Source organism: Chrysemys picta, chromosome 6, assembly GCF_011386835.1.
Source record: "Chrysemys picta bellii isolate R12L10 chromosome 6, ASM1138683v2, whole genome shotgun sequence".
Taxonomy (NCBI): Eukaryota; Metazoa; Chordata; order Testudines; family Emydidae; genus Chrysemys; species Chrysemys picta.
The window spans coordinates 103,162,159-103,189,337 of NC_088796.1; the positions used below are offsets into that span (position 1 = coordinate 103,162,159).

The window sequence follows — 27,179 nt, forward strand, 5'->3', positions numbered from 1 at the left end:
TCAGTTTTACTGTGTGTCTGCAAAATCAACTACCATGGTTTAAAATGAGAAAGTAGAAAGATCAACCCAATAACACGCAAGTACAAAGGGAACTGAAATTAACTACAATCCATAGCTGAGCTCTTTTGTTTCTTTTGCAGATTTTTCTGCCAAATAAATTAATTACTGCCCTTCCCATCACTGTATATTTTATTTGCATCATCTATATTTCTTTTTCCAGATCTATATATAAAATAATAGGCTACGGGAATAGCTAGTAACCAATAATATGGGAAAAAATCAACCCCCCATTCTTTCCATATGTGTTACCAATGAATAATTAGTAATTTTTTCCACTTCTAATGAAAAAAACCTTGCCTGTACCTACGAGGCTCGTATGTAATGGATATTTCCCATTTGTGTACGCAGAATGAGGATCAATCACCCTTCACAGATGATATATCCTACATGTATTCACTTGGACAGATGCATAAACTGTGGGATGATATGTTAGGCATATTTAGCAAAAATCAGACTGTAATGAAAAATATGTTCCCATAACATCCCTTTTCCCCTCTCCTCCCAGCAATAATATGAATACCATTTAATACAGATTACCAACACCTATTTTCCATTTCCTCCCAAACATGTCATCGTTGACTGTTTTATCCTTCCAGTGTTCAACACCTGCCCCAAGCATGGGATAAACAGTATGGGAGTGAAAAACTGTCTTCATCTCTAGCCAGTGCAGTTACTAAGGGGTGTTAGTACAGCAGGACTCTTATGGTGGGGAAGCAGTGTTTGGCAATGTTTCCTGACTAGAGAGAACTCTGGCAGTAGAAGACCCTTCTCTATCAGCCCTTCTTAACCAGTGAAAGAAAATATTGCTTTTAGGCCTCCTCTTCCAGGTCCACTGTGACTCTAAATTGATCTAAAGCCAGGGTATGATTCACAGATGTGAGAGATATTTTTTCTCTCTCTTTTTTTTTTTTTGGAATTGCAAACAAAAACGTATATAAATTATACATTTTTGTGGGCGGTGGGACACTGGGGAGAAAGGGAAAGTTAATATTTCAAAGTTAGCAAAAAGGGCTTGGCCGGCAGGAGACCAAGGTTCTACAGCAATGCCAATGACTGCATGAGAGGAAAGAATAAATTAACACTGCAGGCCAAATCCTGTTCTCAGTTATACTAGTGCAACCTCATTGCATAGCTGTAGCTGAAGAACAAATCTGGGCCAGCAGCGCTAAAGCTAAGGGAACAAATCACAGAACAGACATAACTCCTCTTTTTCACCTGAAGGACAGAAACAAATGAATCCAGCCACACTGCAGTTGTTCATTGGGTGCAGTTTATTACTGCATCTGAATACAGAGCTCCTTTTAGAAGCCTGTTATAATTCCCAGCAGAGCCCTATGGCCAGCAGTGGTGATGTCAGATGTAAGCCTGGCATTTGAAAAAATGAATGGAATTTTCTTTAAAAAAACAAAAACAACCCCCCCAAAACAATTACAAATTGTTCTTAAGCTCCTGTGTCTGACCAACAAAATGTTCTTTGGGATTCTTCTCAACCTAATACTAGTGCCCAGCAGATCTTTCTAATAGTTATTAGAGATTGGCCCAAAATACAGAGTTCAGATACGGACCGGATGTGGGAGAAGGGGCCTCTTTGGATTTTGTGTTTCAGTTTGGGCCTAATAATGACACATAGCCTTTTATGTAGTGGTTTTCATCCATAGATCTTAAAGTGGTTCACAAAGGAAGGTAAGTATCATAATATCCAATTTAGCAATGCATAAACTGAGGCAAGGGGAGGTGCTCTCCACCCTCCATGCCTGGCTGGGCCCCCAGGACGGACCCACCTCTCCTGCTACATGGCATTGCGTCTTCCTGAGGCAACACAGGGGGTGGGGAGGGAAGGGAGGGGAGGAGGTGGGAGGTCACGCAGGATCATGGACCCCCCTCCCCAGATTTCTCTCAGGGTTCATACTAGAATGTGGCCAGCAGCAGCCTTTCAGTACTGTGCAGGAGGGAAGGGATGAGAGCTGCTTCCAGCCGCCAGGGGAGAGGGGAGGGAATAACCTAGCTTGTGTCATTGCAGAGCTTATCTCTTCTCCGCCCCTGCCCCCCCCCTCCCCAGGGCGGCTGGAAGCAGCTTGTTCCTTCCTGCCTGCACAGGGTCCAAAGGCAGCTAACACCTCCAGGCTGCTGGTGGCCACTGACATAACCCAGCTGCCTCCTGTCCCCCAGCTACAGCACGGGCAGGAAGGGGTTAAGCCCTTACAATGTATTGTGCACAAGGGCCCAGAGAACCTGACTGCAAGGGCCTTCAATGAGGGTCAGAGATGTGGCTCACCAGGGGAGGGTGGGGATGGAGCAGCCCTGTGCTCCCAGGGGGCAGGACCCGGGGGGGGCGGGGGGGAGGAGGAGGACAGGTGAAGAGGGTGCTAAGCCCCTGCCCCAGGAGGCTGCTGTGGAACCTGAAGGTGTGGGGCCTGAACAGGCTCGAAATTGCTTCCTCCCCTGCCACTCCAGAACTTAGCTGAGGGGAGGAGAGGCTTCCCCGTGCCAGTGCTGTGGCACATGGAGGGCTCAACTGCTTCTGGCCAGCACTCCAGGATAGATGGTCTTGGGCTTTCCCGGGGTGCCGGCCCAGCCACAGGCAGAGGGGGAAGGAAGGAGCCTGCCGGCCAGGCTGTTGGTGAGCTGAGCACTCCAACCAGGGGCTGGTTCTCTGCACAGTGCTGGGAGGGGGACACGCCCCAATGGGGGAGATATGGAGGAGCAGCGGGGATGGGGGTGTGAAGGGACAAAGCAGGGAGAGGACAGCAAGAGGGGGAGCATGTAAACGTCTGATGGATGGGCAACAGAGGCGACACGTAGCCAGCCCCTGCCTGGCGCCTGCCCATATACACCAGCAGTCGCAGCTCGCAGCCAGTGCTGGCCGGAAATGGGACAGAGGATGGAGCTGGCACGCAGTGGGGGCTGCACTGATGGACCAGCAGGGGGAGCAGTCAGCCCTGCATGCTGCATCTTCACCCTGACACCAGCCTTGTACACCCGCCTCCCAACGTCGACCACTGGACCCCCCCCCATTCACAGCTGGTGGGTGAGCGGCAGGCGAGCAGGGATCTGTCCAGCAGCAGGACCCGCCAGTACTGATGGGTGGTGGTGGTGGTCGTGGGGGTAGGGAGGAACAGAAAATACATGACAATTAGCCCGTTTTTAAGAAAACTCAGAACACCTGCAGGAGGGCTTAAATATGGGACTGTCCCTTTAAAAACGGGACATCTGGTCACCCTACCCCTCAGCAACGTAATTAAGCCAACCTAAGTCCCTGTGTAGACTGTACTAGGTTGATGGAAGCATTCTTGGGTTTCCTACAGAACCCATCCAGTCGCTGTAGTAAGTGTCTATGCTGAAGTGTTACAGTGGTGCAGCTGCAGCTGTGCTGCTGTAGCGTTTTCAGTGTAGATACAGCCTAAACCTCTCCCTGTCTCCATAATATAGATAAAATAAAACTTCCAAAGGAATATTGTGAGGCTTTATTAATATTTATAATATACACTGAGATCCTCAAAAGGAAGGAGCTGTGTAAGTGAAAATATTATTTTTCCCAAACTGTATGACAAATTAAAATCAGGCAGAATTAGCATGAATTAGTTTTAGCAGAGTAAAGCTGAGTATTTAGCATTTCTTAATATATACCAATACAGCTGATGACAACAGTAAAAAACCCTGGTATTTTAAATAAAGCTTTTATGGCACCAAAGGAGCAGTTAAAATCTATGGTATTAAGTAAATGACATGGTTTTAAACAGTCCACAAACACTTATCACAGAATCATAGGACTGGAAGGGACCTCAAGAGGTCATCTAGTCCAGTCCCCTGCACTCATGGCAGGACTAAGTATTATCTAGACCAGCCCTGACAGGTGTTTGTCTAATATGCTATTAAAAATCTCCAATGATGCAGATTCTAGGCAATTTATTCCATTGCTTAACCACGCTGACAGTTAGGAAGTTTTTCCAAATGTTCAACCTAAACATCCCTTGCTGCAATTTAAGCCTATTGCTTCATGTCTTATCCTCAGAGCTAAATGAGAACAAGTTTTCTCCCTCCTCCTTGTAACAACCTTTTATGTACTTGAAAACTATTATCATGTCACCCCTCAGTCTTCTCTTCTCCAGACTGAACAAACCCAATTTTTTCAATATTCCCTCATAATCCTATCCTCCAAAGCACTTGCAACCCCTCCAAGCTTGGTATCATACACAAACTTTATAAGTGTACTCTTTATGCCATTACCTAAATCACTGATGAAGATGTTGAACAGAACCGGACCCAGAAATTATCCCTATGGGACCCACCTTGATATGCCTTTCCAGCTTGACTATATATCTTGGTTATATAATACCACACGTTCTTTTTCTTAGAAATCATGTATGTAGTGCTGTAAATGTATACAATATTTCACAAACATAGATACAGATATGTTCCTTGCCCCATAGAGATTGCTAAAAATGTTCCCAAATACCTAACCACATGGTGGTCCCTTTAAGATGTCAAAGGGTTTTCAAACTGTTGGGGGAAACAAGGTGCTTTGTAAAATAATTCTGAAAAGGAGAATCTTATACACCGAGATACAACTTTACAATATCATTAAGAGTCAAGCTGAAGCCACCTAACAGTTATGAAAAATGGAAGCTGAAGTCTGAGAGGATGGAAACTGAAGGCTGAAACTCCATCCTTAACTCACTCTGATGCATCTGTTCATGGAGACACACAGATTGAAAAAGAATATGCTGTAGTTCATCTCTGCTCCACCACCACAGCAGCCACAGGATAGCCATATATTTATACATGAGATGAAGGATGGTTGATATTCACAGCAGGTATCCTGAGAGGCGCCACTGCACCGTGTGGAGTTCAACAACAAGTCACAGGAAGGAATGACTGCTCAATATGAACACCAGAGTGGATTACCAAGGTCAGGGGTGCTATGGAAGCATGAAGACCTTTCTGTATTTATTGTGCTGATATAAGCCTGTTGAGTCCTGAGATTCTGGCAGCCCTGAAACTTCCCAACGAAGCAAGGAAAATCAGAAGCAAGGAAGAGAGGAGGTGGTGGTGGAGAGCACAGGAAAGCAATTGCTGTGTGTTTCTAATGAAGCTGCAGTGTAACTTCTGTCTGGCTAACGAGGTGTTCTGGCAGTGATCGGCAGGCTTTGGCAACCAACCCAGGATAGCGTATGGCTTTTCAAAGCCTGTAGCAGAGAAGTCCTAGAGACCACAGCTCAGAAACCCTCCAGTATTAGAAAGGCCATCTGGAAGTTCTCTTCTGCTTATCCTACAGCAATGCTTAGGGCGTGCACAAGAACCTCAACAAGGCTGAAAGATCTTTTGACTGTTGCAGTAGGAGCCAAAAGAATGACAGATGCCCAGTCTGTGATACACAGGGCCACACTGTGATCTCCCACCACCTTTACACCAGAGTAATTCCACTGACTTTAATGGAGCTATACCTGGTTTACATCAGTGCGAGTGAGAGCAGAATCTGGCCCAGCTAGTCTGGACAGGCTTAAAGCCATGAGCTCATGGGTTGCAACCCTCATTCATGGTATTAATCAGAAATGGCCCCAGACACTAGCAACATTATTTAATATGGCATGTTGAACCATTAGTGTAGAAAGGGAGTTCCCAAGTTGCTTCACTCTTGACCAGTTCTTAAAAATGGAGATCCTCTTCCGGACCACTTTCCTGCCCCTCCCAGCCCTAATCCCAGACCCTGACTATAGCAACAGCAGTGATTATTACATGAAGACAAAGTAGTACTTAGATAAATTTGATCAAATATTTCCCTTTGAACCTTCTTCCCAATGGAAAACTGGGTTTTCAACAGAACAGATGATTTTTGAGTGGAAAATGTCAGCTTTCCTTAAGAATTTCCTATATTTTGGCCAGGTCAAAAACCTGAAATTTCATCAGAAAAGAGAATTGTTTTGGTTTCTGGGCAGTTTTTGGCCACATTTTTGGGTGTCTGGCAGTTTTGGGCAAATATTCTTGTGTTTTGGATGCTAAAAACTGGAAAAATGTTGGAGTTTGGGTTTCCATTTTGATGAAAAGTCAACATTTTCAGCAGAATCCCTTTCCCCCATTTCCTGATTATCTCTAATATTAGAAGAGTATAAAGGAAACTCCATAAGAATCAGATACTACAGCGGAAAGCACAGTAGAATACATAACTGGCTGGTTGGATAGACAGATAGAGCCAAGATGAAAATAAACCCACTTATATGTGATGGGTACACTTCTAGAAGGTGTGTCTAGACAGAGGGGTGTCTGGCCAAATGCTTGCACCAATTAAATTGTCAGTGTGGAGTATTGTGGGACAGCTTCTAAAAGTCAACTACACTTGATGTAAGCAACACAGTATCTACACACACACTGCATTGACCTAACTCCATCAACATCGACTCTCTGCCTCTAGTGGAGGTGGAATTATTAAGTTGGTGTAGTGGGCGAGTTATGTTAGGGGGAGTGAAATTTTGGTGTAGAAACATAGTTAGGTCAATGTAAACTGCCTTGCGTTGCCCTTACTCCGTAGAGTAGACCATGGCTTTGGGTCTGTCCACCAATATTGACTACACTTTGCCAGCTTTTCAGCTTTGGTGTTGTCTGTTAATTTGATCACAAGTGAATTCACACCAAAGAAACATCAGGCAATGAATGACATGTTGCAGGGAAGAAAAGGACTTTTTTAGGGGCTTAACTCAAAAAGTTTGAATGTTTACCTGAATCTCTTCAGTCTGCAAAACTGTGCTGGAAATCTCACAGGAGCAAGAATTCATGAGAGATTACTAGTGTTTCCTGCTTCCAGTGAAGCTGGACACACTGAGACAAGTCTTTCTTAGGGCATTTTGTCTCTTCCACTTTTGGACCCAGCAAGAACCAAAAACTGAAGAGATGAATGAAAATAAAAAAATAAAAATGGGTAATTGAACTTTTATTTTTTTCTCTTTAAACTTTTGAGAAGATTAATTTTAAGTTTTGGACACATACATTCTGCTCAGGTCTTATTTTATCAGAATCTGTCCAAATCTCACTATATGAATACGTCTTCCACTTAACTCTGTCCCTGGTTTAATTTGGTCAAATCTGCAGGAACTAAGCCATGTGTGTAACAAAAGAATACAACCACCACCATTTATTTTGATCTAGTTTGATCATGTTAGACAGATATTATTGGAAAATCCAATTACTAGCAATAGGGAGTATTTAGGGCTGTAATTGAAATCCATATATTTGAAAATATAGAAAAACATCAAAAAATATTAAATAAATTTCAATTGGTAATCTATTGTTTAACAGTGCAATTAAAACTGTGATTAATCACAATTAATTTTTTATTATGATTAATTTTTTTGAGTTAACTGCGATTAATCGACAGCCCTACTTTATACCAATGCTTAGTATGAAATTAGAGTGATAGCATCAGATTGGTGAATGAATGATATGGTTCCTATGAAGTAATATATATCCAGTGATCTTCTATTTGTATTTAACTTTGATCTTGACAAATATACAACTTACATGTGATATGATTTATATTTAAAAATCAATATGAATGGAAATGTTATCATTATGCAATCTACAATTGCTCAAGTAACATTATTTAAAATGAATTCATGCTTTCAAAACACACTAAAGTCCAACTTCTTATAATAATGAAACCCTCTACAATGTTCTGAAAAACAGCCCATTGGATATTCCTGAATTTATCTCACCCCAAATATGCAATTTCTGTCTGTTTTTCCTTCCTTGGTCTAGATACTACTTAGTCCTGCCATGAGTGCAGGGGACTGGACTAGATGACCTCTCGAGGTCCCTTCCAGTCCTATGATTCTATTCCACAAGGGAGCTGAGACACCAGATTTATCATAATTATGTGAGTTTTTCCCTGTTCTGTTTCCTTGTGCACAGTGTAAATTATTCTGTATTTCTATCAATAACTTTTAAATCATAACAGTAATTGCCAAGCCTAGTAAGATTTACATGAGAGAACTGGGGAGTGATGGGGGAGGGAACAGGACAGGAAGGTATTTAGGAAAAATTCTGATGTTTCAAGTGGATGAATTAATCGCTTTTGCGTATATCATAGAGCTTCACGTTGGACTCATATTTACAGCTCTGATGATATTAAAGAGTATATTATTTTGGTTCATTTCACACTGATTTTTAACAAATATTGATATTCCATGTTAAGAAGGTGAATTTTGTGAGACTGTGATGTCCTGAGTCCAAGAAAGTGTTGATACATTAATGTTGGGCTCTCCTGGTCAGCCAGTCAATCACACTGGACTGTACTCACTATAAAACACCCCACGACATCCAAATGAGATGAACAAACTCCTTCTATTCATCACCAAATCCAGCTATACTCCCCAGTCTCCAGAGATGAAAATACTAGCAATAGGCCTGAGCCAAGCCTCTGGATTTGAACTCCTCTGAACTTTGAGTTCTGCAAAATCCAGATCTCAATTTTTGCAGATTTATAATTAGTTGTTTAATCATACTGTGTAAAGAGAATGTATATAGCTATAAACAATAGCTAGAGCCAGAAAAACAACTAACAAAAGGACACCTGGCTACTGAACCTGTGATATCTGCTCTTTATGGGCTCTATTCTCCTGCCACATCATTAGAGCATAGGAGAGAATGACTCCAATGGAAAATCCATGTGAGATACTGTTGTGGCAGAACTAAGCCATTTGTATCTTTCAAGTGAATTCCACTTTCTCTACTGATGTAAACAGGGGGGTGGTTGTTTTTTAAACTAGCATCACCACCAAAGAGCCTGTTTATTTGCAGAACAGGAAATTGTAGTCTAACTCTTCTGCCTCCTGAATCAAGAGTGAAATTGGCAACTAAGCTCTGACTCTCCAGTCATTGGGAATAAGGTATAAAAGTCGAAAGGAGATTGCTTTCCAAGACTGTGCTCACAGTGCTGCCAGTTAGGAAAATCTTGCTCTGACTTGTGAACTGAGCAAATTTGATATGGAAGTCACCAAGGGAGAGCACAAAACATATGGAACAGCAGGATTTCCTTTTTACAGTCGATTGTACTTTTCTGGTCATAAAAAGCACACTTCACCATCTAACTTTACTGTTATTGTTCAGTATCCCCTACATATAGGAACTTTGTTATTTTTTAAGCATGCCACACTCAACAGGCATGTCATAGTTTGGATCCCCCATAATGAGTCCAGTGCCTCCTGCTGCGGTGATGGTCAGGTTTCCATTGAAGGAGCTGGTGTATTGTGATAGCCACAATAGTTATATGACCCCAGAGTATCTGGGCACCTCACATCTTTTGATGTATTTATCCTTAAAGCGCCCCTGTGAGGTAGGGAAGAAGCAGTACCCCCATATTACAGAAGGAAAACAGAGGCAGAGACTCTGCCTGTGTAACCTTGGACAAGTCATGGACCACTGACTGTGGCACTAGCCTTGGAGTCGAAAGATTCTAATTCAGTTCCCTGGTGAATCCTCTCCTCATGCTCTCAGATACCCACTTTGGGTGATGGTCTGTGAAGGCTCCTCAAGATAGGCGTTGCTCTCCTAGATTTGAATCCAAAACATTATGATCTTTACCCATAGACTCCAGACTGGCTTTGAGAAAACCAGTCATATTACAGCCACTTAGCATCAATCTCCACAGTTCCACGGCCATCATTTACAGCATGATTGCTAAACATACTGCATCTCAGGGGCATTCCTGTGGCTCCCATAGATTTCATTATGAGTGGCATGGGCACATCTGAGGGCAGCTGAGTCCAGAACAAAGTGAAAGCACCAGAAATGTTGGCTAGAGAACCAGCAAGAACAGTTGTAAAAAAAGGTTTTGAAATAAAATATTACAATGAGATTTTTAATTGAAATATCAACCAGAACAACTACAAAATAAAATTTTCACTGAAATGTTGCATCCTGCATTTTGGCCAGCTTTTGAGCTAAAATGTTTAAAATTCAGAATATCAACTCTATTTTTTTGTCCAAAAAATTCTGATTGTTTTCCCCCCATGATAAAATACCATCTGTTTTTTTGACCAGCTCTTCCTGCACGTAGGTACCATGGAAATGTGTGCTTTAAAAATATATACTGATGGGCACAGCAGACACCAGTGTCAGAATATATTGTAGGTATCATTAGCAGGGGTATTAAAATACCCAACATTTGTTTGCTATTTTCTCTTCTTAAGGATGATGCTTAAATTCTTCTCACAGCTCTTAAGCAGTGGCTGGAGCAGATGGATTTACTGCCTTTGTTTCAGTTCCCAGCTATTTTAAATGTTACCTATGTTCCAGTCTCCCTCTAAATTCATGAGCTTGAGCTTCATTCCAAAAACCTGCAGCATCTCTTCCTGTGGCTGCCTTGTAAATGCCATCCACAACATTTATTTGATTATATATAGTGCATGCTGCTGTGCTTCTCCCTCCTGCTATATACTTATCCTCGGGTGTGCATTATATTTTCAAAAATCACCACACATCAGGAAGATTGTATTTCTGCTGATCTAAAAAAACACGTGCAGCTTGTGGACTGATGCTTTGGGGAATGATTTATCAAATGTTTTCATATCCATTTTCCATGCAACAACAAGCTGCTAATCTACAAGGAAATATTTAAATGAAGAAACAGATGCCAAGTAACCTCATGCTATTTTAAAAAAGTGGTCAAAATATATTCTTCCTCCTTCTACTGTGCGTCATCTCTGCATCGGATAGTTAATCACTGTTTTCATCTGCAATGCATCTTCAAACTCCAGTGCGCCTGAAGGCAAATGCCCTCACGCAAAGATTATGTCTCATGTATAGAAAAAGGAGCCATTAATGATTCTGCATTCACCATGCCAAGTATCTGCTGTAACCATGGTATTTTACTATACTTTGATGAGGAGGTATCGTTATACCACAATCATTGGGGAATTACACATATTATGTTTTAATGGCAACAAACTTCACTTAGGGCCCAAGCAAAGTCTGACTCCAACAAAACTTAGCTTTTCCAGAGTGAGGATTTCAGGAGAGACTCTGACTTTCTAGTTGAGATCTTCTCTAATGTAAGAAAATTATGATCTTGGGCCTGAAATGAGCAATTCTGTCTCTGTTCTAAACCTGCAACTTTTACCATATCTTCCCCTTCATAAATGAAGGTATGAACTCTGCTGCCCTGAGATGCTTTCTGCCAGGTGCTGAGTGCCTTCTCAGATACATCAATGCACCATGAGACCTCACTGAATTCCAAGGGACCATCAGGCACCTCACTCAATGGGAACTGATGTGTTCAGAACCCGGAGATGCCCAGTATTTTACAAGACCAGCCTCCTTGCTTGCATATGGAATACAAGCATGTGCGAATGAGTTTGTGTAGTTCCTATCCCCCAAATACACAACGCAGAACATGCCATTGCTGGTACAGTTTGAGATGACAGTCCATTGCCCAATTCATTTAAAAAGGTTTTGCTCACTTTTAACATTCATGGGTATGATGCTACTCACGGATAAAAAATCTGTCTTCTTTCCCCCTTATTACTGGGCAACCTCATTTCAGCAGCAGCTCTCACATGACGTATTGCTCTACAGCATCACTTGCCACCATAATTCTCTGTGACATCTCTTCAGCACTAAGCGTTAGCAGCAATTGTTGTGTCAAAATACACCACCACATTGCAAGCAAAACTGCTTCCTGACTTTTTGAACTCTAAACTTGGATATGTCACGGAATGATATTCCAGTGAGACTTATTCCCAGTGATCTCATGTGGGCAGGCAAAGACTTTGATCTAAAGCACAGGTCTTAAAGAAAGCCCCCACTCCTAGAAATATGGATAAGGACTGACTGAGACTCCCCTTGAGGTAACATAGTAGAAAATGTGTCTCTGCCTATTGGCCCAGAAGGCAGAGCCAGAGAGGAACATAGCTCATTTATGAACAATAGAAGTGATTTATCTCCTTTCTAGCTGGGGGAACCTTTGCAAAGAACCAGTGCAGAAACAGCCTGTCCCAGAGTCAAAAAAAGGCATCATAGCTGAAGAATAGCATCTTCTTGCATGAGGTAGATTGTCCTTGATGTTTTCTCATATATGGGCAAGTAAGAGGGCATTTCCCACCAAATCTACTACATCTCTTATTACTAAAATCAAGGGAAAAGGAGCTTTAAGCAGAAGTAGGAGCATGGGTGCGAAGATGCCCTTTAAGCCCTCTCTACACAACATGGCCCAAGATGCACTCTGAAGTTTGACTGCAGCTCAGACCTGGCCCATAGGTTACTCTTATGATTACATTTTGCCTATGAGCGAAAGGATGGGCAGACTGTGGTGACTCCCCGCAGTGACTTCCATAGAACTACTTGTGTGGGTAACTGCTCTCACCAGTAGGAGTAACAGAGTCACAGCCTGCCCCAGTATAAGCCACAAATTCCATATTTTGTTGCCCGCATAAAGTGGTGAGAAAATAAAGTTAAAAACAAGACAAAACAATGTCTTTAGATTCTTAAAAAAAAAAAAAGTCTGGTATCTCTGAAAAGTCCCCTCTTGGCAGCTCTCTAGCAGCTCTATGTAGCAGCCTGCAGAAAAAGCAAGCTACAGTAAACTTTAGGACAGCACCTAATAATTGTTCTGCTAGTTCCAGAATTTTGCGGAATTGGTCAAATTTAGCCCACATTTTAGGTTTTGTCCAAACATATATTTACTAGGGCTGTCAAGCGATTAAAAAAATTAATGGTGATTAATCGCATAGTTAAATAAATGATATTCAATTATTGTTTAAATATTTTTGGATGTTTTCTACATTGTCAAATATATTGATTTCAATTACAACACAGAATACAAAGTGTACAGTGCTCACTTTATATTTATTTTTTATTACAAATATTTGCACTGTAAAAAAACAAAATAAATAGTATTAGGTGAATTGAAAAATACAAGTACTGTAGTGCAATCTCTTTATCATGAAAGTTGAACTTACAAATGTAGAATTATGTGCATACACGTTTGTTTACATTTACAGGAGGTAATGCTGCTCGCTTCTTGTTTACAACGTCACCTGAAAGTGAGAACAGGCGTTCTCATGGCACTGTTGTAGCCGGCATCGCAAGATATTTATGTGCCAGATGTGCTAAAGATTCATACGTCCTTTCATGCTTCAACCACTGTTACAGGGGACATGCATCCATGCTGATGATGGGTTCTGCTTGATAACAATCCAAAGCAGTGCTGACGGATGCATGTTCTGAAAACATGCTGCACACCCCACCCCGATCAGATTTTGGACGGCACTTCAGATTCTTAAATCTTGGGTCGAGTGCTCTAGCTATCTTTAGAAATCTCACATTGGTACTTTCTTTGCATTTTGTCGAGACTGCTATAACGTGAAATATATGGCAGAATGTGAGTAAAACAGAGCTGGGGACATACAATTCTCCCCCAAAGAATTCAGACACAAATTTAATTAATGCATTATTTTTTTAACGACTGTCATCAGCATGGAAGCATGTCTTCTGGAATGGTGGCCGAAGCATGAAGGGGCACATGAATGTTTAGCATATCTGGCACGTAAATACCTTGCAATGCCACCTACAAAAGTGCCATGCAAATGCCTGTTCTCACTTTCTGTTGACATTGTAAATAAGAGGGTAGCATTATCTCCTGTAAATGTAAACAAACTTGTTTGTCTTAGCGACTGGCTGAGCAAGAAGTAGGACTGAGTGGACTTGTAGGCTCTGAAGTTTTACATTTTTCTGGTTTTGAGTTCAGTTATGTAACAAAAAAAAATCTACATTTGTAAGCTGCACTTTCATGACAAAGAGATTGCACTTCAGTACTTGTATGAGGTGAATTGAAAAAACACTATTTCTTTTGTTTATCATTTTTACAGTGCAAATATTTGTAATAAAAATATACACTTTGATTTCAATTACAACATAGAATATAATACAGTATGTAGAAAATGTAGAAAAATTCTGATGGAAGCATTTTTCTGCTGACCTAGCTACTGCCTCTCAGGGATGTGGATTAACTACAGCGACATGAGAACACCTGTCATCACTGTAGTGAGTGTCTACACTGAAGTGCTACAATGGTAAAGCTGCAGCTGTGCCGCTGAAGCAATTTAAGTGTTGACATACCCACAGGGTCCTAAGCCACTTAGGAACATTTGAAAACTCCACTTATAGTGCTTACTACCATGAATAGGTCCCAGTGAAGTAAAAAGTGACTACTCGTTGAAGTAAGCACTATGTTTGATAGCAAATGTATCTGGCATGAGACCCTTAGTTATTAAAATTATTTTAATTTGCATGAGTTTTTATTGGGAGTGTAGGTAAAGAAATTCTAGTTGAAGTATATTATTATTAATCTTAAATTGTCCTTTTAACCCAGAAAAATAATTCTGCATTTTGACAGAAGCGTAGGAAAGTGCCAAGTGGCCAAAAATATGGTTATAAAATCCCAGCATGAGAGAGTTAACAGTAACAGCTTCTCTTTTCGCATACTTATCTCCCTCATAGTAATCTTGTGGTCAACTTTTGAAGAACTGTGTCCAAAATAAAAATATTTTTGTACTCCTGACAGAAAATCTTGTAAGAATAAGGACTAATCTGAAAGCTTTCAAAGGAAATAAGTGTAGTTGCAGAAATTTACTACTGTTTCCCAGATATAAAAATACATGTTAAACTTTCTATTGGTTTTCCATGATCAAAATATGGCTAAATGCTAAGTTTGTGTCACTTTAAAGCACTTATGGAAATATAAAGCAAAGAACTGGACCTGTGACATGAAATCTTATTTTGCACATACCACAAGTTAAGCAAATCAGAAATTATTGGCATATGTAATATTTGGCTCATCACTCCTTGCCAATTTCAGTTAATATAAAAATTGGGTAAGTTCCCAAACTGAGAGGTGCTGCAGGTTCTACTATGAGAAAATCTTGTCCTTAATAGTAGGAGTTGTGTTTGCTAGATAGCTGAGCAGAGCCTGCTATAGGGTCATCAGAAAAGGGTTGCAGGGAGAATGGCGGCATAGCTGGATGCATATTACTGATGATTTGATAAGGAGCAATGGTACCCTCAAGTCACTAACTGAGAAAGATAACCACAGTGTACTAACTAGTCAGCTGGTGGGCACGGCTATGGAGACAACTGTCCCTTCACTTCTAACAGTGGTTTGCTTCTGTTACCTCTAAAAAGGACATTGTTTAAGGATCTGCTCCTCCACCTTGGAAGACAATTGGAGTTTTGCCACCGACTCCAATGGGCAAAGGATGAAGCCCCAAAAGAACTCCCTCTCTGCCCCTGCAGCCAAAATGACACAGTTGGGAAGTGTGCTACTGAAGGACCTCTTTCACCTGGTGAAAAGCAGCCCCCCAAACTTGGCACCCATGTTGTGGCCCCAAGACTCAGAGCTTTACCACAAGGGAGGTCCACAGGGGTTGAGATAGGATGGCAAATGGATCCATGTAGTCATTGAAAATATATCGGGGCAGACACACTAGAAGAACGTATGCAGCATAAATGACAGGCTGCAAGACATATCCTTCTGCTTTTAATTCTCACTCAATTAAGTAGTGCATTCTTCTTCTCAATGTGCAAATTTAACCTCCTCATCTTCTCATGCTGCACATTTTTTCCTCTTCCTGTTAAGGAAGTTCTGTTTAACGAGGTAGCAGGCAAACCTCACCAATTCAGATTCTCATTTCTCATAAATCCCGAGAAGTCTGGATACTTATCAGAATTTATCCAAGGGTTTCAAAGTTCTCTTCTTTCCCTTATCTCTTAACTCCCTCTCCTCACTGCATCCTTCTGCTCCCATGATACCCAACTTTTCCCCAAGAGAATTCTCCACTTACATCCTATCTCCCAATCACTTGACTCCAAGCTTCTTGTTTCCTTGCAATTCCCAACAGCATCCTCTTCACTCACCACACCCTCCCACCATCAGGTCTTTTAGAATTAAATTAGAATATCACCATCCAGAGCATGTGAGATCTCTGTGTAGAAGCTGGCTCAATGCTTAGGAGGCATTAAAATGGACCTTCTAGATTACACAATAGGAAAGACTAGAGGGGACAGCCAGATGGGGTAGCTGTGGAGAGGGGTTATGGAGAACGAATGTCTATTAGATAGTTGCAGAGAAACAGAATTTGGGAGCCAAAGGGGAGGGAGTCTTTTATCCTAGTCCATGCTGACAAAATCTTAAAAATGAATCTAGTGTCAGTTAAAAGAATGGCTGAGGTGTGGGTCAATTGTTTTTGCGGAAGTAAGTGGTCTATCTGTAGCTGAATGCAGGTAGGACAATAATTGTTTGGATAATTTGTTTGTGTATCGAATGCTTTGTGCACATGGCTATGCCATGTTGTGTCACCCACTTACGTATGGACATTTTGGTTGTATCTGTATGAATTCTAGCAGACTGGATATTTCAGTCCCAGCCCATCTCTTATTAGAATATCTATCAAGAACTTTCCTTAGGTTTTTATAATATCAGGTCAACTTCAGCAATGTGTATCTTCATGGAATAAATAGAAGTACATCAAGAATAAATTTGGCTTGATATTGGGAACTCCTGGAGTTTCCTGTCCCCTAAGCAGGAGCAGCAGGCTAGGGGATGATATGGCCCCACGAGACTGAAGTAAAGGTTATTATGTACAAACAGATGCAAAACCCATTTTATGACCTCTTTCAAACCCCAACAAAAAACTTCTAAAGATTTTGCTTTGAAAACCTGCGAAGAAATGGATGAAACAGAAGTGTGACCAAGTCCTAGGACTGAGAGTGCAATAAAACCACACCTGAAATGATTTATTGAATGCTATCAAATACCTTCAGATATTTTCTCCCCCCACCCCCAAAGAGCTCCTTAACTGCAGGTTTGGTGGAAGCACAAATGCAATCCAGAGCAGCTTGCTAAGAAACAATTACAGAGGGACACAGATGTCAGCATTGGGGAAAAAATAAATCCAAAACAAATAAAAATGTAAATGCAACCCCCCATTATAGAAATATTTGCTATTGAATGTAAGCAAAGAGCTGGTAGGAGGCCTGTGGCGAGGAATACAATCATTCTTATCAGCACTGAGACAAGGTACAGATCCTCTGCTAAAGATTTACACTCCTGCTTCTGCAAGGCTAAAAATCAGTTTACAAGAGAAAAGTAAATGTAGAAAGCTGGACAAAGCTCTGGGAGAAGCCCTGCAGAAAGAACAACAGGAATAGATGACTTTGAAAAGTAGAGACCAGTAGTTATGTGGAGAGGAAAAAGAGAGAGAAGCTCTATCTAGAGTACCTTTAACCTCATCCTGACTCCTCCACCCCTCTGTTTGTTACAGCCACTTGCTGTGGCTCTTACTTCGTGTATGTACAGTGTCCAGAACAAAGGAGCCCTGATCCTGTCTGAGGCTTTTGGGAATAACAATAATAATAAACCCTGCACTATGGTGGTATTTATAATTTGAACTTGAGTCCCTGAATCCAGAGTAAGAATTTGCAAATGGCCCCCATTTATAATGGGCTGACCCAGTGCCCCCCTCCCCCCCAATGCCCCTGATCTGGATGAACATTTGGATCTGAATTTTGCATGTTCAGCCTATTTCTCATACTTTTATCCAACAAACTTTAGAGATCAACTTACCGATGAGGACAGAACTTCCAGGATTTAGCACCATCCTTGTTCCTGAAGGAGAGGTCAGCACTGAGGGAATATCCGGCCCCGTGATTAAAAGCATTGTTGTCAAATCTTCTAATTGAAGGAGGGTTTGTGGGGGATCTGGAAACAGATTGAGAGACTGAGATGACAAAGATGACCATAGCGGATAAGATATTGAGGAAGTTTTAAACCAGCTGTCACATTATTTGCTGTGCTGGAACATCAGCATTCCAAAGGGGACATACTAGGTAACATTGGACAGCATTAGAGGTGTGCTTTGCCTGATGTATCAGATACATGAGGAGGCAGGGAAGAGGTTAAAATAATAATTCAGGGTCAGGCACAGGCCCACAAATGCTAAGAACATTTGCATTAAGGCTATCACAGCATCCTTTTTGTGACTAGCCAGGCACTGCCGCACATTTTGTTCAGTAACAGATACAGTTGCTAAGAACAGATGGTAAATTCACATAGCACAGCCAATACAGTATCTAGTCATAACATACTACTGCTTGAAGTATGCCAAGCCACACTCTGGGATATTCACTGCTCTGTAGCTGTGTCCACATGGGACGTTATTGAGTAGCAAACTGGTACAATGTAGATTCACACTTTGGCTTGCCACCCAGAAATTTGCCACATAGAGAAGCCTCAAATCACAGTGACAATACTAATGGTCTGATCCAATGCCCACTGAAGCCAATGGGAGCCTCTTTATTGACTTCAGAGGACTTTGGATAAGGTCATAATTCAGGATTGTTTTAGCACTGAGCCAAATCCTGAGAGCTACTCAGGCAAAACTCCAAATGCCTAACAGGCCAAAGCGGCAGAGAGTTATTACATTGAATACAGTTACTCTTGTGTACAGTAACTCCTCACTTAACGTCGTCCCGGTTAACGTTGTTTCGTTGTTACGTTGCTGATCAATTAGAGAACACACTCATTTAAAACTGTGCAATGCTCCACTCTTATGTTGTTTGGCTGCCTGCTTTCTCCACAGCTAGCAGCCTCCCTACGCCACTCCCCCCCCCCAGCGCCTCCCGCCCGCTGGCAGACCCCGTAGATCAGCACCTTCCCCCTCCTCCCCCAACCTCCTGCCCACGGCAATCAGCTGGCTTGCAGCATTTAGGAGGCAGGAGGGAGGAGCGAGGACTGGGCGTGCAGGCTCTCCCCCCGCCTCCTGTCTGCGGCAATCAGCTGGCTTGCAGCGTTCAGAAGGGAGGGGAGGGAGGGGGGAGGAGCGAGGATGCAGTGTGCGAAGTAAAGGGGGAGTAGGTGTGGGAGGAGAAGAGGCGGATCAAGGGTTGGGTCTTGGGGGAAGGGGTGGAGTGGATGGGCCGGGGTTGAGCCCCCTGCTCCCGGCAAAGTCAGTGCCTGTGCTTGCAAGAACAGCAAGAGGAGCAGCTGGACAATCCATCCTCTTCCACTCTCTGACTCCACCACCTCAACCAAGCTTCATACTCAGCAGTGATGACTGTAGTATTAAATTGTTTCTTTAAAATGGTTTAAAACTTATACCTGTATTAAATTACTTGTTTAAAATGTATATAATGCCTTTTGTCTGGCAAAAAAAAATAATCCCTGGAACCTAACCCCCCCTATTTACATTAATTTTTATGGGGAAATTAGATTCGCTTAACATTGTTTCACTTAAAGTCGCATTTTTCAGGAACATAACTACAACATTAAGTGAGGAGTTACTGTACTACTGAAGTCAATGGGACTCTGTGCAGGAGTAACTGTCTGCGTAAGGATCACCTTTCACAGGATCAGTCCCTAAAGACTGTAGGATTTGGCCCATTATTAATTACGCTGATAACAATGATCCAATTTTTGTATTTTGTTTCCTGTTTTCCCCCCACTGTCATTTAAATGACGGTAAATGTGATAGAGGACAGAGAAGGTGAGTGAAGTGATATCTTTTACTGGACCAACTTCTGCTGGTGAGAGAGACAAGCTTTCGAGCTTACACAGGTCAAGACCTAGTTCAATGAAAGATACTACCTCACTCAGCTTGTCTTGCTAATATCCTGGGACCAACATGGCTACAACAACACTGCAAACAGTAAACTTAATGTAAGTGAATGGTGGCACCTTCCCATTCAGTTAAATGGGGCTGCATGTTGAGCCGGGGTTGCTACTGCCACGTGTGCTCATTATGAAATGTATGTGGCTCAGGTGTTTCATACTATTTCTTTTTATTAAAATGATTGTGAAAGTGATTTGCCTACAAATGGGTATAAGCTGCCTGGAGAAACAACGGTAACTGTATCTTTAAAAAAGAAGCCATTTTTTCGTGAGCAGGAAAAGGGTCTAAAGACATGTGAGAATTATGATCTTTAAGATGAAACTCAGGTTGTTATTTTTTAAAATCTAGGCAGATAATTTTTAGATCAAGTTTCTAGGGTTGATTTGAAGTCACAGGGGACCCATGTGCAGGGCTGGCTCAGGCTTTTTTGCCACCCTAAGCAGCGAAGGGGGAAAAAAAAAAAGCCGCGATTGGCGGCATTTCAGCGGAGCTCTACCGCGCCGCTTCATTCCTCGGTGGCAATTCGGCAGCAGATCCTTCACTCCAAGAGGGACTGAGGTACCCACTGACGAATGGCCGCCGAAGACCCGGACGTGCTGCTCCTTCCCATTGGCCGCCCCAAGCACCTGCTTTGTACGCTGGTGTCAGGAGCCGGCCCTGCCCATGTGAACATCAAACAGAGGCTTCAGCGCTGTCCATAAGACTGCAAGAACTTTCACTTTCAAATCTGCCCCAAGAACTGGAGCCCCTGAGGCAGCAGATTCTGCAGGGCCTAGGTTCACCCTGCAAGGTTGAGTAGTTGAGATTTAAAACAGGCTATATACTAAGCCCTGAAAACAGAGTTCTGTAATGGATGCTTTTTAATGGTGTTGCTGCAATAACATGTACAGGGTTACAAAATGTGCACACTTCATTACCCAACGTACAGTAGCGTTTACATAGTCCTGCCGGATCTTTCATCTCTCAGACAGCAGGAAATGACACAGATGTGTTATTAGGGAGGAAAATCCATCAGCAAGCACAATAAATCAGTCGTGGGTAACACTTCTATCCAGGCTTTGGGCCTGACAATATCTTTCTAAATCACCTAGCTAGACATTCAGCCTGCTACCATGAAACCCAAGACAAAGTAAACTTCACCCTTCAATGAACTGAGTTACTGTTTTGTAAAAGTGCACAGGGTTTATGCATCTGTTAGTGAGGTGTGAAATTGCTCAGTGTCACTCAGGGGGTCTGCTTCTCGGAGATGGAGCATTACACAGGGTATTGCCTTCATTTCACAGGTGCCATTTTGGGGAATGGTCAAAGGAGGGGACTGGTTCTTTTATTAACCATAAAATCTGAATGTGTGAAAATGACATATTAAAGTTTTTTTTTTAGCTTATACTTTTTTTTCCTTTTAACCCATGCACCCTTCCCCCCAATTCCAATATCTTCTGCCTTCTCCACAAACGAAGACAGCCTTGTTCCTGCTTATGTAGTCTGCTAACACAATTAGAGGTTTTTTTCCCCCCACTGGAATACAAGGCTGTTTATATCACTCTCTCGTCTGTTATGTCGTCTGACTAGCTCCAAAGAGCAAGGTCTGTTTGGTGCCTAGGTTTCATTATTACAGTGACATGTGGGAAATGTCATAAACAAATAGCCATTACAAAGGCGACATGCATTTCTGTAGCTTACCAAGAATCAGCAGCTGTGTGCTTTCAGTCACCTCCCCACGAAGATTGGCTGCCCTGCAGGAATATAACCCCTGATCGGACAGAGTTACATTTGCAATCAGCAATGAGCCATCATGCAGATGATAGGCAGGGGCCAGCTTGATCCTATTCCTCAACCAAGTAACTTCTGCTTCAGGTACACCTGGAAAGGCATTAAAAAGAATAGGAGCTGGATGAAGGTTTTACTACTTGGGACAGACAAAACAGTTGGGATAAAATAATAATCAAAACAAACCTTTAACCAAACTTCCAGCCCAAGGCTTTTTGAGGTTCAAGAGAGTTTGGTCAACTCTTTCAATACATTAAAATATATATTAAGATAAAATAAATGCCTTTGGATTTCCTGGATCCACTCTGGCCTGGATACAGAAGGGCCACACTTTTCCGAGGACTACAGCCCACAAGAAGTGGGCTGTAGTCCACGAAAGCTTATGCTCTAATAAATTTGTTAGTCTCTAAGGTGCCACAAGTCCTCCTGTTCTTCTTTTTGCGGATACAGACTAATACGGCTGCTACTCTGAAACTTTTCCGAGGATGATTTTATAGTAGGATTTGTGTTCTGACTATAAGCAGACAGCACCACTGGAAATCCTAAGAGAAAGCCTGTTCTTAGGGGATTTCCAGTCCAATTTAGCAGAGGGAAAGGACACCCTTTTCTATAGCTTCTTCCCATGTCATGATCTAACACAGGGGCAGCATACAAGGAACAGAACATCCCCCTCTGCAGCACCAGCATGGAGGTACCACCACCTGCGTAGGACTGTCTCACCTTCATTGACTGGTCTCTATGTAATATCACTGAAGAATGTTCTGTATTTTACAATACGGTGCAGATAAACAGGGAAGAGATACATCAGGATAAGCAGTCGATTTAGTGGAGTTATACCTGGCTAGAGAATTTTTCAGATTTCCACACCTATGGTTCAAATTTCAATAACTCCTTCAACTTCCAATTTGTTGTCTAATCCCAAGGTTCTTACACTTTTTCCACAGTGCAAAGTGCACGTGAAAATGGCAACTGTCTTGTGGGCCACCCTCGCCATCACGATCATATAACATCCTTGTGGCAATTGCTTACAGAGCAAAGTAATATTTAGGAACATATTGTATTTTTACAATCTTTTAAGATGATTTAGAAGCTGAGAACACGGCGCAGGAGACAGTACAATGTGATGAGCCAGCTGTTGGTGGGCCACTAGCAAGTGCTCTACAGACCACGAGTGGTCGATAGATGACATTTTGTGAATCACAGGTCTAATCCTTTGATATAGACTGACGAGACTCTTCCTTGGGGCTGTTACACTTCAAATTCCTGTTGGAGTATGTTTATCTGTGACTATCTGTTCAGAAAGATAGATCTTCCCAACAAACAGATGGTTTGAGGCAGTTGGGAGGGTGCTGTACGTTTTATGGTAAGAAGTCTATTAGACTAGAAGAGGTCAGTTATTTTTGGAGAGTATTAAGATACAAAGTAGCCTTTTGAAATCCCCCAGACCTGCTGCAACTGACTATTAAAGTGTGACCCTACCTTCCACTTCGCTCCAAGTAAACTGGCAAGGACAAGGTACAAAAATTTAAATAAGGTTTGAAGTCTGCCTGGTAGTTATCCCAGTTTGTAAAACAGACAGTCTCCACCTCTGATCTCTGTACTCTTTTACATAACAGGGATACTTCTGTCTTCTTTTTCTTCTAAATCAGTGGTTTAAAGCCATCCCAGTGCAGGTAATTCCTTGCCATCGGACAGCTGTTCGGTAGCTTAGGCAGAAGGAACTGGTGGTCTCAATACAATCCTTGTGGTAATGTGCCCACATCATGAAAACCATCATACAATTGGCAATTTTGTTGTCAGTCCCAGCAGAAAGACAAGGACCCTGGGGGCACAGAGAATGAACACATCTCTAGGGACTAGGCAGGCACTGCATGAAGTCTCAATGACTAACTTATTCTAAATGTTCCATGGGGCCAATAAGCACCATACAGTGCTAAGCAGCCAGAGCTTGAAAGAGAACAGCTTGCCCACGTTTGCATCCCACCCGCACCACCAGCTGACTTTGCCAGCATGTGGCATGTGCCTTCCGTGCCACGCCAATTTAGGCACAATCCATTCTAGAATAGGTATTTCTGCTTTCAAGTCTAATACAGTAGCTGCACTACTTCAGGCTGCTTACAATGAATCACATCTTTAGGTTACCAGCACTGCCAACCCCAATCATTCAAAAATCATGAGCCAGGCTTAAACAAACAAACAAACACACACACACACACACCAGGAGATTTAAAAAAAAATGTTTGGAGCTCTTTTTCATTGCTTTCTGAGACTTTTGGGTGCATGTGGTCACATTTTCAAACTTTTATCTGCAATTGTGAGGCTAGAAATTTGCCTTTTTTTGTTAATGAAAGCTGAGACCTTCCACAATCACATGACCCCTGGAGCTGGGACTTTAAGAAAAACATCAGATATGGCAATACTTGTGATCACAACAGTTGCCAACACTGTGTTACATTAATTCACTTCTTTGCAGATGACTGCATATCTATTCAGATGGGCCAAATCCTGAAAGACTTACCCAGCTCTTACTCTGGTAAAACTCTCATTCACGTAAAAGAGAGTTTTGCTTCAATAAGTACCACCAAGGATTTCAGGATCTAGTTTGTACACCACTGTACAATCTGCAGCTACCTTTGCTACAGAACAGATAACTATGTACATCCAAAGAGTACAGAACATCTATAAACACCTTCTCTGACCACCTGTACAAAAAGGTCACTCTTCCTTTCTTTTTTAACGTACAGCTTCCAAGTTAAACATACATGTATTGCAACCAAATGTTATAGCAGCACAGAGCAAATTGGATGGGGGAGGATGAGAAGAAATGTAGATCTCAATGAGCAGCAACTTTGTTAGTGTGTATCCTTCTTACATGAGTGGCTTACACAGGTTTATACTACGGAAACAGGTAATGAAACCAAGGTCATAGCAAGCTGGCAAACACTTCAAAAACTGAAATATAAAGATGCAGGTGCAAACATGTGCAAAGCCACTCTTCCAAAGCCTCACCACAAGAGGGAGCAAGAGCATTTCAGTCAGCCCCAGCTTTCTGTTTTGTCATGCAGTTGTTGTCCAGAGGAAAGTAGCCTAAATAATAGTGTCCAATATAGGAGAGAATGCAGTTTAAAGAAAATAATAATAGAAAATGAATGGCTGAGAGAAGGGAACTGAAACCAAGTCTCCAGCGTGAAGTCATAATACAATACTTTTCATAAATGTGAAGGAAAGAGCAGCCTTCAGGGTCAGATCCTCAGCTGGTGAAAGTTGGCATCACTAATTTGGTTTCAATGGAACTACAACACTTTACACCAGGTGAGGATCTGGCCCTACGCCATTTAAATTCCCCTTTGGAAGTAAGATTCTTTTGTCTTTGTGAACTTTTCTTTTGTTGAGCCTATTGGGCATTGAATGATGGTGTTTACACCGGCAAGTCAATACTTGCGAATAGTATTTATGCCCCCTGAAGACTTCACTTTTCTCCATTCTTCTTCAATAGCAGATGTCAACAACTTTATTCCTCTACCTTTCACTGGACTTAGTTTATCCCTCACACAAAAGGCTGACTGGTATAAGTGACAAGTAGCGTGCTAATTCCGCTGCTCCTTTAGCTATATGATGTGCATATTCTGTTAAAGGCAATTTGGAGATCTTATAACAAAAACTAGTTTCCAGTGCTGTGATGTTCTGAAATAGTGATACTTTTACGGACAGTGTTGTAGTGATAATGAGCAACCAAGGCTTAAAGAGAAAGCCAGGAGCCCAAAAGAAAACTCTTGCGTTTGAATGAAACACAGAGGGAAGAAACTTAGGGAAGAGTTGGAAGAATGAAGAACATAAAATACACGGAAAAGAGAGAGTTTGCAAAAAATATTAAGTTGCCCCTTCTAAGTTGGCCAGAGTCAGTAGTGACCAACACCAGATTTTTAAAACTGACCTCACTTTTAGCACCCAACATTATTTCCAATTGTAACTGTGACCATTTTGATATCTAAGGGCCTGCCATGCAGATACAGTCAGGGCATTTGAATTTAGGACCTGAGCTGATGTAGTGGAAAGACTTCTATTGACATCTATATGATCTAAATTGCACCCAGTAGTCATTATGTGAGTACAACTGAGCCCATAGACATTGAATCTTCAGACACAAAAAGGGTGCTTGAGTTACAGATGGGCTGCAGATCACTTCCTAAAAGGCGCTGCCACCTGCAGGCTGCCTCGCAGGCTAATGGGTAGGAGTTGTTTCTCTTTGGCCTGGTCTACATGAGAAAATTAGGTCAGCATAATCGCATCACTCAGGGGTGTGAAAAATCCATACCCCTGAATGGTATAGTTAAGGTGATTTATGGACCTTGTTGACAGAAAAGGAAGTTATTCACCTTGTGCAGTAACGATTGTGCTTCGAGATGTGTCCCCCTATGGGTGCTCCACTGTAGGTGTATGTATGTCCCGGCACTTCTGATCAGAGATGTTTGGTAGCAGTATCCATTCAGCCCACACATGTGCTCTCCCCTCCTCGAGTGCTGCGGGGGCGAATCACCTTCAGTTCTTTCTCTACCGCATAGTCCTTATCAAGAACTCCGAAGTAGACGGGAGGAGGGAGGAATGTGGAGCACCCATAGGACACACATCTTGAAGAACCATCATTACTGCACAAGGTGAGTAACTTCTTCTTCTTCTTCGAGTAGTGTCCCTACAGCTCCACTGTAAGTGACTCCCGAGCAGTATCCCTAATCGGAGGTTGGGGCTTTGGAGTCCAGTCTGTTCTGGATGATAATACGGTAGAGCCAAAGCTAGCATTGTAAGCAGAGTCTCCAATAATCACATAGTGTTCTGCGAAGGTATGTACAGATGCCCAGGTGGCTGCTCTGCAGATTTCCAAGAGAGGGACATTCTTGAGGAAGGCGACAGAGGAGGAAACTGACCTTGTGGAGTGTGTGCAAATTCCAGATGGAGGTACTATAATGTGAATGTGCTAGCAGAGCTAATACAGTTTGAGACCCATTTTGAGAACTTCTGGGCCAACACTGATGTGCCTTTAGACCTTTCCGCAATGGAAAGGAAGAGCTTGAGAGATTTCCTAAAAGTCTTCGTCCTGTCCAGGTAGATGGCCAGGGCTCTCCTAAGGTCTACTGTGTGCAGCATGGCCTCTGTTATTACGATGAGGCTTGGGATAAAAGGCTGGGAGGTGAATTGGTTGGTTCATGTGAAACGATGAGGACACCTTGGGAATTAACTTGGGGTGTGGCTTCAGAATAACCTTGTCGTGAAAGAATACTATAAAGAGGGTGTGCCATAAGTGCTGCTATTTCCCCTATTCTCCTCACTGAGGTGATGACCACGAGAAATGCTGTCTTCATTGATAGGTGTGTTAGCCAACAGGTGGCCATAGGTTCAAAGGACTGTCTAGTCAGGCTCTTTAAAACTAGATTCAGGTCCCATGTTGGAGTGGGGCATCTGGGTTGGGGAAACTGGTTTGTTATGCCCTTGAAGAATCTCTTTGTAGTTGGGTATGAGAAAACTGAATATCCCTCTACTTGTTGATGGAAAGTCGCGATGGCCACCAGGTGTACATTGAGCGAATGGAGGGATAGGCCTCACTTCTTGAGAGCCAGTATATAAGCTAACACTACAGGGAGAGTAGCAGATATTGGAATAATTTGCCTGGAGTCGCACCAAACCTGAAACCTGGTCCACTTTTGT

The 27,179-nt window shown here is 42.2% G+C and overlaps 1 protein-coding gene across 9 annotated transcripts in view; it reads right to left on the reverse strand.

Moving 5' to 3' along the window:
• ADAMTSL1 (ADAMTS like 1) overlaps window positions 1-27,179 on the reverse strand; it is a 690,570-nt gene that overhangs the window by 18,320 nt on the left and 645,071 nt on the right. For all 9 annotated transcript variants that reach the window (XR_010588651.1, XM_065549471.1, XM_065549470.1 and 6 more), the window contains 2 exons: window positions 21,393-21,572; window positions 17,669-17,803 (listed from right to left, as the gene is read on the reverse strand). Coding sequence is in view for 8 of the 9 variants with exons in the window: in XM_065549471.1 (XP_065405543.1) it covers window positions 17,669-17,803; window positions 21,393-21,572 (315 nt within the window). In the remaining variant the exon portion in view is untranslated. The remainder of the gene's footprint in view (window positions 1-17,668; window positions 17,804-21,392; window positions 21,573-27,179) is intronic.